The sequence below is a fragment of the Ceratotherium simum genome, chromosome 1, assembly GCF_057802395.1.
Source record: "Ceratotherium simum simum isolate JZ-2026a chromosome 1, ASM5780239v1, whole genome shotgun sequence".
NCBI classification, from domain to species: domain Eukaryota; kingdom Metazoa; phylum Chordata; class Mammalia; order Perissodactyla; family Rhinocerotidae; genus Ceratotherium; species Ceratotherium simum.
In genome coordinates this window covers 58,665,309-58,680,164 of record NC_141900.1, presented here as the reverse complement: position 1 = coordinate 58,680,164, position 14,856 = coordinate 58,665,309, and the positions used below count along the sequence as shown (strand labels likewise).

At 37.0% G+C, this 14,856-nt stretch overlaps 1 protein-coding gene across 8 annotated transcripts; it reads left to right on the top strand.

Moving 5' to 3' along the window:
• The first annotated feature begins 221 nt into the window (after window positions 1–221).
• On the top strand, window positions 222–10,858 carry HNRNPA2B1 (heterogeneous nuclear ribonucleoprotein A2/B1). Of its 8 annotated transcripts, none has more exons than XR_015551687.1 (14): window positions 222–411; window positions 3,322–3,357; window positions 3,455–3,565; window positions 3,737–3,883; window positions 4,211–4,421; window positions 4,578–4,679; window positions 4,757–4,837; window positions 5,569–5,631; window positions 6,908–7,027; window positions 7,289–7,411; window positions 8,142–8,224; window positions 9,079–9,308; window positions 9,602–9,674; window positions 10,313–10,858. XR_015551687.1 is itself a non-coding variant. In XM_087429062.1 (12 exons), the coding sequence occupies exons 1-11, from the start codon at window positions 406–408 to the stop codon at window positions 8,201–8,203; spliced, it is 1,062 nt and encodes a 353-aa protein (XP_087285188.1). In that variant the 5' UTR covers window positions 222–405; the 3' UTR covers window positions 8,204–8,224; window positions 10,313–10,858. The 8 variants fall into 8 exon arrangements, 4 of the variants coding, with proteins under 4 accessions (XP_087285188.1, XP_004418960.1, XP_004418961.1 ...); XR_015551686.1 differs by having other exon boundaries at window positions 9,602–9,737; XR_001390918.2 differs by lacking the exon at window positions 9,079–9,308.
• The last annotated feature ends 3,998 nt before the right edge of the window (window positions 10,859–14,856 follow it).

Below are 14,856 nucleotides of genomic sequence, written 5' to 3'. Positions count from 1 at the left end.
GAGAGAAATACGCAGGACTCGCGCCTTCCGCAATTCACTGAGCCCATTTACGCAAGTGACGTCAAGCACCACCGCTGGCCGCAAGGGGGGGAGGAGTACGTGCTTGGCGTAAGGAGGGGGTAGAGCGTCCCCGCCATTGGCGGCGGTTAGGGCGTTTACGCAACGGCCTGACGTAGGGGAAGACGCGTTAGTCGGGGGGAAGGTTCTAGAAAAGCGGCGGCAGCGGCTCTAGCGGCAGTAGCAGCAACGCCGGGTCTTGTGCGGAGGTGCTCTTAGCGGTGTTGTTTCTTGAGCAGCGGCAGTTCTCACTACAGCGCCAGGACGAGTCCGGTCCGTGTTCGTCCGCGGAGATCTCTCTCATCTCGCTCGGCTGCGGGAAATCGGGCTGAAGCGACTGAGTCCGCGATGGAGGTAACGGGTTTGAAATCAATGAGTTATTGGAAAGGGCATGGCGAGGCCGTTGGCGCCTCGGTGGAAGTCGGCCCCCCGCCTCTGACGGAGAGCGGCAGTGAAATCGGGCCACTTAAGAAGCGGTTGGTCGCAGGATATTTTCGAAGAGGGCCGTTAGCGGAGGCCTGATTGTACAGCACCTTCCCCACCCTCAGCCTCCCGGCGCCATTTCCCTTTGCTGGGGGTGGGGGATGGGGAACTTCCACATGGCGGACGCGGCCCGCGGTAGTGAAAGCGGAGCGCCGAGGCTGCAATTCTTACTCCCCTCGTGAAGCACGCCGATTGGGGGGCCCCGGCGGCCCCCGTTTGAGCGTTTCGGCGGGTTTCGGGTCCGCGTGAGCGAGGCTGCGGAGCTTCCCCTCCCCCTCTCTCCCGGGAACCGGATTTGGCGGCCGCCATTTTCATTTCTCTCCTTCCTCGCAGCATTTTTCTTTTCAACCTCTGAATTCTGCTAGTTTGATTCCTTTACCGAAGAAGAGAAGTGGTTAACTATTTTTCTTTCTTTTTGGGCTGTTTTCATGCTGTTTCGAGGTGGATTCCGAGGGTTTTGTGAGCTTGGATCTTTAAAGTCCTGCGCACCTCGTTAGAGGCTCCCTCCCTTCCCCTCGATGAAATGGCGCCATTGCGTCCAGAAGCCACAGCGAGCAGCGGGCGGGGGGGTTCCTCCGGGGCCCGGGCGCGCGGCGTCCGAGGAGGTAAAGCGAGCGAGGGTGGGGGGCCGGTTTCAAGCGAGCCATCGTACAAAGAAGACATTTTGTTTTCCAGTACTGTTTCTTTGAGTAACGGTTTTCTTTGGGCCTGCAGTGATGAAAAAGACAGTTGAATCGCAGGAAACTTGAGAAATAAGTCAGAATTTGGAACCATGAGATTACTACCGACTGCGTGGGTGGCAGCGGGGAAGGAGGTGGGGGGGACTTTTTCCTGAAGGATTTCCTTAGAATGGTAGAATTTATTCCTGTTTTAAATAATATTTTTTCTGGGAAATGTGATCTTTACTGGATAAGACTACGGATCCTTGTAAATGATGAATTAGAAATTTTGAGGAGAGTGAAGAAAAAAATGAGTTTATTCTTAATGGTACTTTGGTTAAAACATGGCTCAGTCCTTCAGTGCGTGTATTGCTGTATACAGAACTGTGTTAGGCTAGGCCGCTCTGTATTTGAACTTTGTCACTTTTCTCATTTATGTTTGCAATCGTGGTTGATCATTACATTGATAAGCATAAGGTCTCAAGCGAAGGGGGTCTACCTGAGTATTTTCTTTGACCCTAAGCACGCTTAAAAAATAACTTTGTTTGTAATCGATAGTGGACATCGGGTAAGTTTGGAAAAAGCAGAGGTAAGTAATGAGTTTTTGCCTTTTGTTGGTGATTTGTAAAAATTGTTGTAGATGTGCTTTTTAAAATTTCCGTAATGTGGGTTTTAAAAGACGTGTTTACTGACAGTATTTGGTGTAAAGTGAAGAATCCAAATATCAATATGCCGTATAATTAACCATTTTGATAGTTTTAAGTAAACATCTCGGGAGCTAGTTTGATAGTTTGTTAATCTTTAAAATTTTTCAGAATCCTGAGAATAGTTAACTATGTAGGAAGAAAATCTGTAAATTGTTTCTTATCGCTGTATTTTTTGAGCTGTTGGGAGAATATCATGCGTTGAAGGAGAAACCTCCATAGAACTGTGGGTTGAGAGCTGTAATGCTATTTGCTGGGAATAAGTTATCGCCTGTTGTATTGAAAATTATATTTTACGTTTTAATTTGTATTATACACTTAGAGCAGATTGTCCTGGACGTTATGATTTCTTGGGTTTCTGAATATTTTTGATTTTTTAACCTAGTCACCTGAAAATTATAATGATGCATTCTTTAACTGAGAGTCCCAAATACAGGGCTATTAATGCAACATAATTGCTTGCTGGTTTATAGGGATTAAAAGATTTCAGCCCAGGCTTTTTTCTTTTTCACTTGTGAAATTAGATGTAACTTGTGTAGTTTGCCAGATGGCCACTAAGTTAAATACACTTGAGGTTTCGGGTTTTTTTGTAAATGAATTGAAGTGTAAATGATAGTTAAATATGTAACTACTGAATAGTCACAGTGGTCATTTAAACGTTTTTGTGGTTTTTGGGAGAAAATGATTACACTCATTGTATTTATGGTTATTGGTTCAATAATCAGATTGTTTCTGTACTGTCATTTAAATAACCAAACATGGGGGTGCCCACAAAAAGTCAGTTATGTTAAAACTTGAAGCTTTAGACACCAACGGTCATTAAAAAAGTCTGCCTTGGTCAGAAGAGAGGTAAATTTTAAGGATGTTTTGGAGCATATACTGAAGGTTTGAATTTTTTTCCCTAATCGAGAGTTGGTGTATGGGAAAGAATGATCTTTACCAAGGTTTTTTTTTTTTTTTTTGATGAGATGCATTAGAATCACCACCAGAGGGAGCAATGAGGGGAAAATGTCACTTTTCAGATATACTGAATCCTGAAGTAAATGGTAAACTATGAGTTATAAGTAAGGAACCAACAGTTTTTATGTTAAAAAAAAAAAAGGTATTTAAACTGAGCTTTTAAAAGTTAACTTTAACTTCTCTGTGGGATATAGGATTGAATGCTAATTTTGATGAGAATCCTTTAACCCTTCAATGACCAGGGAGTAGATTTGCTTCTTTCTCTTCAGAGAGTTTTTTTAAAAATAAGTGATATTAAATTTGTTTGAAATAATTTAATGTCAAATAAATTTAGAGCAAGCATTAATGACTTTGAAACTTGTGTAGTTCAGCTGAGGCAATTTTTTTGGTGTAACACAACTAATATGCAGTTTAACATATGGTTTAAATTTGATGTAAGTTTTTTTTTTCCCCCCCAGAAAACTTTAGAAACTGTTCCTTTGGAGAGGAAAAAGGTACTCTGCCAGCAGGTCACCTCATATTTAAGAATTTAATTTCCTGCATACAAAGAGAAAATGTAAATAAAAATTGAAATGGTGTTTTCCTTTGCAGAGAGAAAAGGAACAGTTCCGTAAACTCTTTATTGGTGGCTTGAGCTTTGAAACCACAGAAGAAAGTTTGAGGAACTACTATGAGCAATGGGGAAAACTTACAGATTGTGTGGTACGTTAAATGTAAAAGTGCCTACAGATAGTAGTCCTTTAGCTGTTGAGCTTCTGTGTTTAAAATGTTGAGTTGTGGAAAAAATCACTTAAATCAGCCATCAATTCGTACTGCTAGTTCATAACACAAGTAATGAGATCAAATGCTAAAGTTTCCCCTTTGGTCGTATAGGTAATGAGAGATCCTGCAAGCAAAAGATCAAGAGGATTTGGTTTTGTAACTTTTTCATCTATGGCTGAGGTTGATGCTGCCATGGCTGCAAGACCTCATTCAATTGATGGGAGAGTGGTTGAGCCCAAACGTGCTGTTGCAAGAGAGGTGAGCAAAATATAATTTCTTTGTGCAATAAATGTGAAGAAAATTCTGTCCCACTGAAAATTAGAATGTAGTTTTTGGAAGAACTAGATGCTGTGTATCTAGCTGAAAATTTTTTTCCTCATTAAAGCTATGTTGGGTTTCTGTACTTTTGATTTTCCTAGACTTATCAGAAGTATTTTTCAAAAGACTACATTCTTATTTACAAGCCATTGCTTTGCTTGGTATTTTATCGTAGAGTAGAAGACATCTGTGGTACCCAGATAGTGTGTTTTCAATCATATTTGGTTTTTTCTATGCGGGTGACCTTTTTTTCTCCCACTGTTTCAGGAATCTGGAAAACCGGGGGCTCATGTAACTGTAAAGAAGCTGTTTGTTGGTGGAATTAAAGAAGATACTGAGGAACACCATCTTAGAGATTATTTCGAGGAATATGGAAAAATTGATACTATTGAGATAATTACTGATAGGCAGTCGGGAAAGAAAAGAGGCTTTGGATTTGTTACTTTTGATGACCATGATCCTGTGGATAAGATTGTGTGTAAGTGTCTAAGAATTAGGTGTGTGACTGCTTCATATGTTAAATTTTGCATATGTTAACATTACAATTTTAATAAAAGGTAAACTTTAAAGTAATTTATGAGTTGGTTACTATTATAGAATGCTGACTTAACGGAGTCTGAATTTTTCATTTCAGTGCAGAAATACCATACCATCAATGGTCATAATGCAGAAGTAAGAAAGGCTTTGTCTAGACAAGAAATGCAAGAAGTCCAAAGTTCTAGAAGTGGAAGAGGAGGTAACTTCAATTACAGTAAAAAAAAAAAAAAAATTATTTGTATAGGTGCTTGTTACTAACCAGAAAATTTATTGTAGGCAACTTTGGTTTTGGAGATTCTCGTGGTGGCGGTGGGAATTTTGGACCTGGACCTGGAAGTAACTTCAGAGGAGGATCTGGTAAGTTCAAGTTCTAAGTGTTAGGGTGAATGTACTTGATTAAAAATATGATTCAGTTTTGATTAGAATCAGGAAGTACAACCTAATTTTAAAAAGTTATCCTTAAGGCTTTTTAAATAGGTTGTATCCTGGTAGGATGTTCTGATGTGGCAAGAGAAAATTCTGTTTCTCAGGCAAGAGAAAATAGTTAAAAAAGATATTCTTAAAATTGTAATCAAAGACAATGAATTGTCTGCATCCTTTTATGATCTCCAATTTTCTTAAAAAAGGAAAATGACATTGTAACCACCTTAAAAATTATGAGGATTTTCCTGAATAGTGAGTGAAAATACCATAGAGGCTTGCCTGTGGGTTTAAAAAGGTCTGTATCTTAAGTTTTTTGCTTTCGGCTTGAGATATATTTATCTAAATTAATATAAAGACGCCAATAGGAAAATTTTCATCCCGGTCCAGTGTCCCTCTTAAGTATAAATAAGTGGAGTCTCTTAAATTGAGACTTGCCAAGTTCAAGCCCCAAAATTAGGCAGTTATCCTGATAATGAGATTTAGTTACACCCTTTTGTGTGTTTATTTTTAAGAATAAACACATAACACCAGTTTTCCAGCGTAAGGGGGATGGTTCCTAATAATAATTTTCATCCAGAGATAACTAATGGAGAATGTAGAGGAAAACAGGGTGAGGAATCAAGTAGGGTGAACAGGATATAATATATTTTTTCTGCCTCTAACAGATGGATATGGAAGTGGTCGTGGATTTGGGGATGGCTATAATGGGTACGGAGGAGGACCTGGAGGTCAGTTTCTTCTGCGTTTCGTTTGATGTGACTTAAAGACTTACTTAATCACACTGTATGTTGGCCTAGTTGAGTGTATTTGTGAAATTTCTCTCAATGTATGACTCTTTCTTTACAATTACTTTACATTTTAGCTGTTGTACAGCTTAAAGAAAGAGTGTACTTACAGTTAGTATAGGTTGCAGAATCATTTGAGTGGATTTTGAATGAGAATTTAAAGATGGCATCATGTTATCCCTTGGTTTCTTAAGCAAAAGAATTGGACATAGATGTGATACTTTATATAGTCTGTTTTCCTGGAAAAATAAAGAATACTGGATATGACCAAGATAAGCATTTAAGGGGAGTGTATATAAGGGCAGTTGTGTCTTACTTGGCTCTTAGCAAGATAAGTCCCACAGGAGAACATCCAAAAAGTCACCAAAGGAACTTTTCCAAAACACATAAGTGTGCTCCTGGGTCCAGCTAAGGTTGTGAGCCACTATTATATCACATGATATTATTAGATGTATCTTTTGTTGGAGTACAAAAAAGGTTGATACTTGGCTGACAAATGTCCTGATAAGAAAGGGACATTAAAACTCTGAGCTGGTGATAGACCTGATTTCTGGCTTTGCCAATCATTAGGCATGACTTAAGCTACTCCTACATCGCATCATTTCCAACTTTGTTTTGAAATCTAAATATTAATTGGGTGTTATGAGAAAGATGAGTTCTTGTATTTAAACTACATGTAATTTGAGACTTCCTGTACCAATTTAATTTTTTGAATTACATGCAAGTTTGCTAATTTCTGGTCCTCCCCCCCATTTCTACTCAGAAAGAGGGTAGTGGGCATGTTATTTAAGAGACATGGTAATTCATAGGGAAACATGAGCTGCGATCTTTTGGACCAGTAGGAGGATGTGGCTCTTCTACTTTCTCCCACTAGGCTTCGCCTCTTGTCTGCCCCCACAACTCTTACACAAAATATAAATAGTATTTCAAGATGCCTTCAGGAGCACCCTTAATATCTTTAGATTTAGAGGAGAGCTGTGGCATTACAGGTATTTCTCTATAAAGGTTTTATCCAGTTGGTTGTGGGTACGCACTTCCTGCCCTCAGATGTTTACCAAAGATACTCTATTCTGCCCTTGAGGCTATTCTAGAAAAGATTTCACAGAACAAATATTTTACTATAAATAAGTGTTTTGGAAAGCTGGAAATGGGTGTGATAAGACAGTTCAAATGGCACTGAAAATACTAAGTAATTACTTAAAGGCTTATTTTATAATAGGTGGCAATTTTGGAGGTAGCCCTGGTTATGGAGGAGGAAGAGGAGGATATGGTGGTGGAGGACCTGGATATGGCAACCAGGGTGGGGGCTACGGAGGTGGTTATGACAACTATGGAGGAGGTAATAAATTCACCTGCAACCTTTATGTGGGATTTTGGATTGAAATGAATGACTTTTAACACATGAGATTTTTCATTTTAATATTGTCAATAGTTGTCTTTAAAAATTGTAGAATTGTAGATAGGTGTTTTGCATTTATTCTAATGATTTGTTTTTGTGGGAGATTTGTCCTAAATACTTAACATGTATTGCTGGCTTAATGTTTGATTGTATTCTGAGGTTCATTATGCAAAGCTAGTATTCCGTTTTTTTTCCCCACAGGAAATTATGGAAGTGGAAATTACAATGATTTTGGAAATTATAACCAGCAGCCTTCTAATTACGGTCCAATGAAGAGTGGAAACTTTGGTGGTAGCAGGAACATGGGGGGACCATATGGTGGAGGTAATTTATTAGATTCTTTAAAATTATTTTGTGTTATTAAATGATTGGTCTTGCATGTCTTGAAGGAAAGATATTATGGTAATTGTTAGTTTATTTATGTTTGGGTAACACTGCCACCATATGTAGTGTTACTGAAATAAAAATTTTACGGAAGGAAACAACTCTAACATCACTTTTTGGAGTTGGTGTGGTCAAGGTGGGATGTTCAGTAATGTAAAATAATTAGGAGTTGGGAAAGTAGGTTAATATTTTGGGTGGGGTTTCTTGTTTTCCTTTTCTTGGCTCCTTTTTTTAAGAGGCAGCCAAATAAAATTGCTGAGCACATTGCAAGTGGTATAAATTTGTATGAGTTGTCTCTTTTAAAGTTATAGTAAATAATCTCAAACCATTGTTTGTTACTCTTGAGAAAGTATTTAGTAAGACCGGATTTCTTTTGCCTTTTGTGCTTGGTATACTTTTTTTTTTTAATTCCTTTCTAACCAAATGATTGTGATGGAGAACTCTCTAAAAGAAGAGCATTGTTAAAATGTTTTCTAATTTTAAAGGATGATATTATAATAGCTATGAATCTGGATAACTTACCTCCTAAGTAATTAGCTTAACTAGAAACAATGGGTTATGATCTCGTTTTAGAGAGTATATGGCTGTAAAATAGAATCAGCTATAGTATTAAGGTAATCATGGGAAATCGAAGTAAGTTTGCTTTCTCTTGCTCTTCCAACAATTCTAGGAAACTATGGTCCAGGAGGCAGTGGAGGAAGTGGGGGTTATGGAGGAAGAAGCCGATATTGAGCTTCTTCCTATTTGCCATGGGTAAGTGTCTTTTGAGTTTTATGTTATTATTTCTTGGGAGACCTAGCTGCCAGGAGTAAAAGCTTTTTAGGATCATGTTATCTTTCCTTAAAATCTGGTTAGATGGATAATTTCATAACCTATTTTTTTTTTACTCTTTACTTCTGTTGAAACAGGCTTCACTGTATAAATAGGAGAGGATGAGAGCCCAGAGGTAACAGAACAGCTTCAGGTTATCGAAATAACAATGTTAAGGAAACTTATCTCAGTCATGCATAAATATGCAGTGATATGGCAGAAGACACCAGAGCAGATGCAGAGAGCCATTTTGTGAATGGATTGGATTATTTAATAACATTACCTTACTGTGGAGGAAGGATTGTAAAAAAAAAAAAAAAAAAAAAATGCCTTCGAGACAGTTTCTTAGCTTTTTAATTGTTGTTTCTTTCTAGTGGTCTTTGTAAGAGTGTAGAAGCATTCCTTCTTTGATAATGTTAAATTTGTAAGTTTCAGGTGACATGTGAAACCTTTTTTAAGATTTTTCTCAAAGTTTTGAAAAGCTATTAGCCAGGATCATGGTGTAATAAGACATAACGTTTTTCCTTTAAAAAAATTTAAGTGCGTGTGTAGAGTTAAGAAGCTGTTGTACATTTATGATTTAATAAAATAATTCTAAAGGAAATTGTGTAATTATAGACTTTTTATTTTAAATAAGTTAAGGAGTGGGTAGTATAATTAAGGTCCATTGCAAAGCTGTTGTTATATTTGTGTAAGATAAATGTTGGTCAGATATAAGTGTGTTGTCTGCAATTCATCAGGATTAAATTATCTAGATAACTTAAGGGATATCTCTGCAAGGAGAAACACCTTTTTAGATCTTTTAGATGCTGCTTCTTCAATGCAAGGAAAGGAAATAACCCCAGCGAGGTACTCTTCAGGGATACAGGTCTAGTACAAGAGAACTCTTGACGGCTACTAAGTTCAGCCAGTCTTAAAAAACTGTGCTGTTTCTACAAAGCTTTAAACTACAGTAGTTTATAAGGATGCCAACGAAAGCTGAGGGTGTAGAGCAAAATAGTTCTAAGCTTCAGTTAAACTTCTTTAGGTAAGATCTTATTTACTTTTCCTTTCTTAATTTTCCTCCCCAAAAGATAAACTAATACTCTTAAATGGTCTTTCAGTATAGTGATTCTTAATGTAGTTTAACATAGCTGTAAATTGAGTTTAACAATTTATAAACTCAAGAGAATAATTTTATAAACCCTGTTTTCCAATCTGTCATTTACTTAAATCATTTTGGTTGTTTTTTCCCTTTTTTTCCTTCTTTCCCCCACCCCCTCCCCCTCTATGAAGATTCAGGTGCTTAACATATCATTTTTTTCCCTGCTGGAATTTTAGCATTGCTATGAACCATGGACAAGTATATTCTGCTGCCACAAAGACTGTAAAGTGCTTCATTTCAACAGCTGAGGCAAGCCAAGTGATCATTAATAAAGCTTTTCTTGGTTCCTTCAGTGGTGTTGGTAGTAAAATGGTAGGTAACAGTTAGGCTGCAAGTTCAATGAATCATGAAATTTCCCATCGTTACACCCTTGTGTATTCACATTTCTTGGATCAAGCATTTTGAGTGAACTAGGATTTTTTATTAAAAATAAAGACATTGTGTTCTTCTGTTACATGTTCTGTTGATATGGTTGTTCTAGCTTTACATGCTTATCAGGATCAGGCTAAGGAAAAGGTAGGGGCATAATGGTTGAATCTAAATTTTCAGATAATAGTTTATACTTTAATGAATAAAGTGACTGTCTACGTTATAAATCTTCTATGTATCCAGTGCTAAATACTTGGGTTTCAATTTGGTAATTCTTCCCCAATCCCCTACCATATAGGAAAGATGTAGGTTGGCTGCTGAAATTCATTTCTTAAATGTCATCAGATTTGATTGCCTGGCTTTATTGCCTTTTCAGGAATGTGGCATATTAAATCAGGGCGTATTCTACTGTATGCACCAGTGAGCCTTCTTTGATCCTAAGACCACCACTGAATTTATTTAGGTTCTTTGGACAAACATGATAAACTTCTTCAGATACTTTTTTTTTCCTTTGGCAGGAAGGTGTCTTGCTGCAGGTAACTAATGAAGAAGTGGTCAACCACAGAGTCTTCAAGAAATAAGAAATTCTGTACCATCTGAAAGTAGTTCTTGTTGGTGCCTTCATTTAAAAAAAGCACTCTTTAAGATTAAAGGGAAATGTTTTCTGATAAAATACAAACTTCATTTAGTACAGGTTCTTAATATAAAACAATTACAAATTGAGTATTGTTTGTAAAAGAGTAACATCAAATTGGTTAGAGAGAAATGTATCATGTTTTAAATTAGGTTTTGTGAGTAGACAGATTAAAATTTTATTTTAAATATAAAGTTTATAAAATAAATACTTTTGTATCCAAATACTTGGTGTAATGTTTACACATAAAATGTGTGAATCTTGTTTTATAAACATTCAGTTGTCTAAAGGATTGCCATCCCCTAGACTTTTAAAGCAGTTTCACAAAGCAATGCATATTGCCATTTTTCTTACAGTATTAATAGACATGAGAAAAGCATTGTGGACATTATTGGCTGTCCTAATAAAATGCCATTCTTGATACACTGTATATTCAGCGTTTGAATACTGCTATAGTTTTCTGGCTTTATCGTGTATGTTTAACATTGCTAGTGGCGTTTTTAAAATCACTACAGATTTTAACCAGCTAGAATGATACAAATGAGGTGGCTATGCAAAGCACTGAGACAAAATCTGTCATTAGTTTCTCAAATGTCAATTAGTTGTATTACATGTTTTACACTTAGAATCAGTGGTTGTCTTTTTAACGGGTTAAACATGAGGATAAAATTGAATACCAAGCAGTGATTTTCTTGGACATTTATGTGGAATAATGAAAGAAACCAGAAAAATAGCAGGAAAGAAACATAGTAAGGTTGATGTATTTAAACTACAGTTTTAGTTTTCATAATATGAGGTATCTTACAGGTAAGTCACACTAATGATGGCTGGGCAGAAGATGAGCTGTGTTCTATAAAATAGCTGTATCTACCAATTATAAACATGTTAGAATACTTCAAATTTATTAGAAAACTAATTTTGAAGGTTTTAAAAATGTCTAGCTTTACAGAGAAGGTGAACTTCGAAGATAATAAAAGTTGATAAAACGACACAACCTTACAATACCCAACCATTAACTAGCACAGATAACAGGGATAAAATTCAATAATGCATAATAAGCAGAAATAAACTGGCTTACTGAAACATGGTAATGTTTAATATTCAACATAGGCATTTTTCCCATGTGTGTATGTTGTATACTGAGCTGTTAATTTTGTTTTTTAGAAATGGGGATTTTAGGTAGTTTTGTATAACTAGGGTGTTCTAAGGGAAATAACTACCGTTAGTATAGGAAATTATATTTTCTTCGCAGGCTTAACTGTTACTGCTGCATAACACATTAGGTCAATACTTAGCAGTTTAGAGCAACAATAAACTTGTTCCTTCACACAGTTATTTGTGGGTTAACAAGAAACTTAGTTCTGATTCTGGCTGAAGCTCAAGGTCGCAGTCAGGGAAAACGTGATTGGAACTGGAAAATTTGCATCCAGAATACCCTACTGACTGGGTTGGAACTGGTAGCTATTTCCTTCCTCCTTAGTGAGCTATCCCAAGAGCAACAAGAAGCCGCCTCAAAATATGACCAATGTTTATCTAAAGTCACACTGTCTTGTATTCTAATGGTCAGCAATGTGGGAATGTTTAACTTGCGTGATTGCCAAGAAGCAAGCATCATTGGGAGCCATCTTGGGGGGCTGGCTCCCACACTGGAGTGTTTTCTTTTTTGTGAGAGTTTATGAAACTTGATCTTCCTCTCCTGCATGTAATGTTTTCAACAGCCCAATTTGGTATGTGAATATGAGGTAAATTGGACCAAAAGTGATTCTAACTGGTGTACTAAAGGTTTAAAGGTTTAAAGTATTGAGAGCTAATTTAGGGAGGCTTTAAAAGAATCATGTCTCAGTTCTTTAGTAATAATTGCTAGTTCAGAAGTGTGTGGATATGCGCCTTTGCAGAAGGTAGAAAACATCACTAATCTCAGTATATCTGAAGTACATGTATATTCTTGACTTTTATTTAAATAAGTGATCTTTAAGGTTTGGAACTAATGTGTCTAGATGGTTGATAGACCCCATACAATTATAATGCCACACTATTTAGTACTGCAACTAATGCTCTTGTTAGCTGTAACTAGGTATTGTGTGTTGGTTTTTCGTTTCTTTTTTTGGTAACTAGGCAAACCAGTGAAGTGAGTGGATTACCTAAGAAAGCAGCAAATTCAGTTCTTTGAAGATGATGGGGGGAGGGACTGATGCAAATGCTTATATGAAAGTATACTTTAAACATATTCAAATGATTTATAGACACCATAGGCTGACATTTTGTCCTGGGGCTTAGATCTGTGGAAATTGAAATGACTTCTGACTGCTATATTCTAAAGGTCAGTGCTGAGCAGCCTTGAGCGGGAACCCAAACGTCTAGATGTTCTTGTTAAGCACACATTGGTTGGGGTTATATATGTTGCCCGACATGCTAATCTCACCTGTGAGGATGTTGAGCATGGCCTGTTGATAGCTACCAAAAGGAAATGTGAAGGTTTTAGTAGGAAGAGGACAAAGGAGACCGATCATGTGGCTGTGTGACCGCATTTCACTTTTAACTCTAAATTTTTCAACAAATTTTATGATGCTGGAGGAATCATTCCAGGAATAATAATATTTTCCATAGGTAAGGAGGGTAAGACTAGCTTTATGTTGGGACCAATTCAAAATGGAATGTAGGTTTGGGCCAAGCCACTAAATTCAGGGTGCCTACCAGAAAACTACTTCAAAAGAAGTCAAGGGCTAATTATACGAACTACTAGATGAATGAGCAAACATTACTGATCTTAATTCTCTAGTTCTTTTTGGTTCCCTTGAGGTTTGTTTTCTGTTTTTAAACCCTATACCAAATACTTACCCCCTTAAACCTGATTTTGATGGAACTGTTTCTCAATGAAGTCTTAACTGTGTGTCAATGTCTTGTTCAGATTAACTGAAGATGGATGACACTGTAAGGAATGGGTTAAGAGGCGTAAGTGAACAGATTGTTGAGTGGTTATTCTCAGTAAAATGCATACAGTTTAAATTAGAACTTGACCTTTTGAAAATGATCCATTCCTAAAATCGGAAGCTGAATAGGTTTCTCCTTTTTTCATAACACTCCACGTATTCCTCAACTTCACATATAAGCTGCATGCTAAGACTACTGAATTAGCAAAACAGTTTAATCACACTTATGGGTATCAGTTTCTCAATCTGTAAACAGGGAGTTTAGACTGAAATCTTGGTGTGAGATTTTTTAAGTGCTAAAACTGGAGTATCAATGATAGAGTGAGCAGCTTACATCTACGTGCCCTGAATGCATTGTGATTTTTGTCCTGTGAGGTGATCCTTGTCAGTCAGCTAGCCCACGGTAAATGAGATCATTAACTGGCTGTTGCAAGTTTGATTCATTGTGTGGGTTTCAATGCACCAAATACCTTACTAATTGTTTATAGTTTCAGCTTCAGTTACTGTGAATGTTTAATGTTTTTTGAGTCCCAGCTCTCCACTACAGGTCTTTTTTTCTTGCCCATTTGATGCTATATTTCATTGCGGTATTAATATTTTTAGGGATTTGGGGAGAAAATGCCAAGTCTGACAAGTAGGCCCTGGAATAGGATTGCAGTTTTGAAACCTACAAGTAAATTGGTACTGTAGATTTTCATGTTGTAGACTTGAAATAATTTGTGGTGATGTGCCCTGAAGCTATAAATCTGAATATAAAGACATTTGAGGTGTATTCCCTTGCAAAAAGCCAACCTGTGTGTGTGATCACTGTACAAAACTGGTGAGAAGAGTGATGTATCTAGAAGCACTTTACTGGTGAGATCTAGGGCTTGAAAGAAATGCCTAGGCCCAATATAAAATGGAAAAAAATTGATTGTAAAAATCTAGATTGTATAAATACTATTTCTGTAACCCAAGATAATACCTTGACTTCTGATACTCTATGTAGGAAATGATTCTTATGGCAGAAATAAGATCTGACAACTTCGATTCTCCAAATTTTGAAATCAAACTAACAGTATTCACGTTGATTGTTCACCAACCTTCACAGCCTGGGGCAACTATCTTCAAAAATTTCTTGTTTATTGTTCCAGTAAATTCATTGAGGTTTCATTTTAAATTCTAGGACTGACTGCTTTTATGTTTTTAGCGCATTTTCAAACCCTCTGGTTTCCTATTGTCTTGTTTTTAACAAATACTTATCTTTTTTGTTACTGTTAAGCATTTAAAAATCTGTCATATGGTTCCAGTATTTCCAGTTCTTTGGTTGTCAAGTCTGTGCTCATCTACTAACGGTTTCCTTACTGTTGGTTTGTTCTTGTGTGTTCCTGTATGGCTTGTAATGTTTTCACATGAGTTTTTGAGACATCAGTGTTGTAGATGTGAGACCATCTCTTACAGGCTGGCCTATCTCCCTAATATTTTAAAGCCCCATTTTTGTTTTTGGCACCTTCCTTTT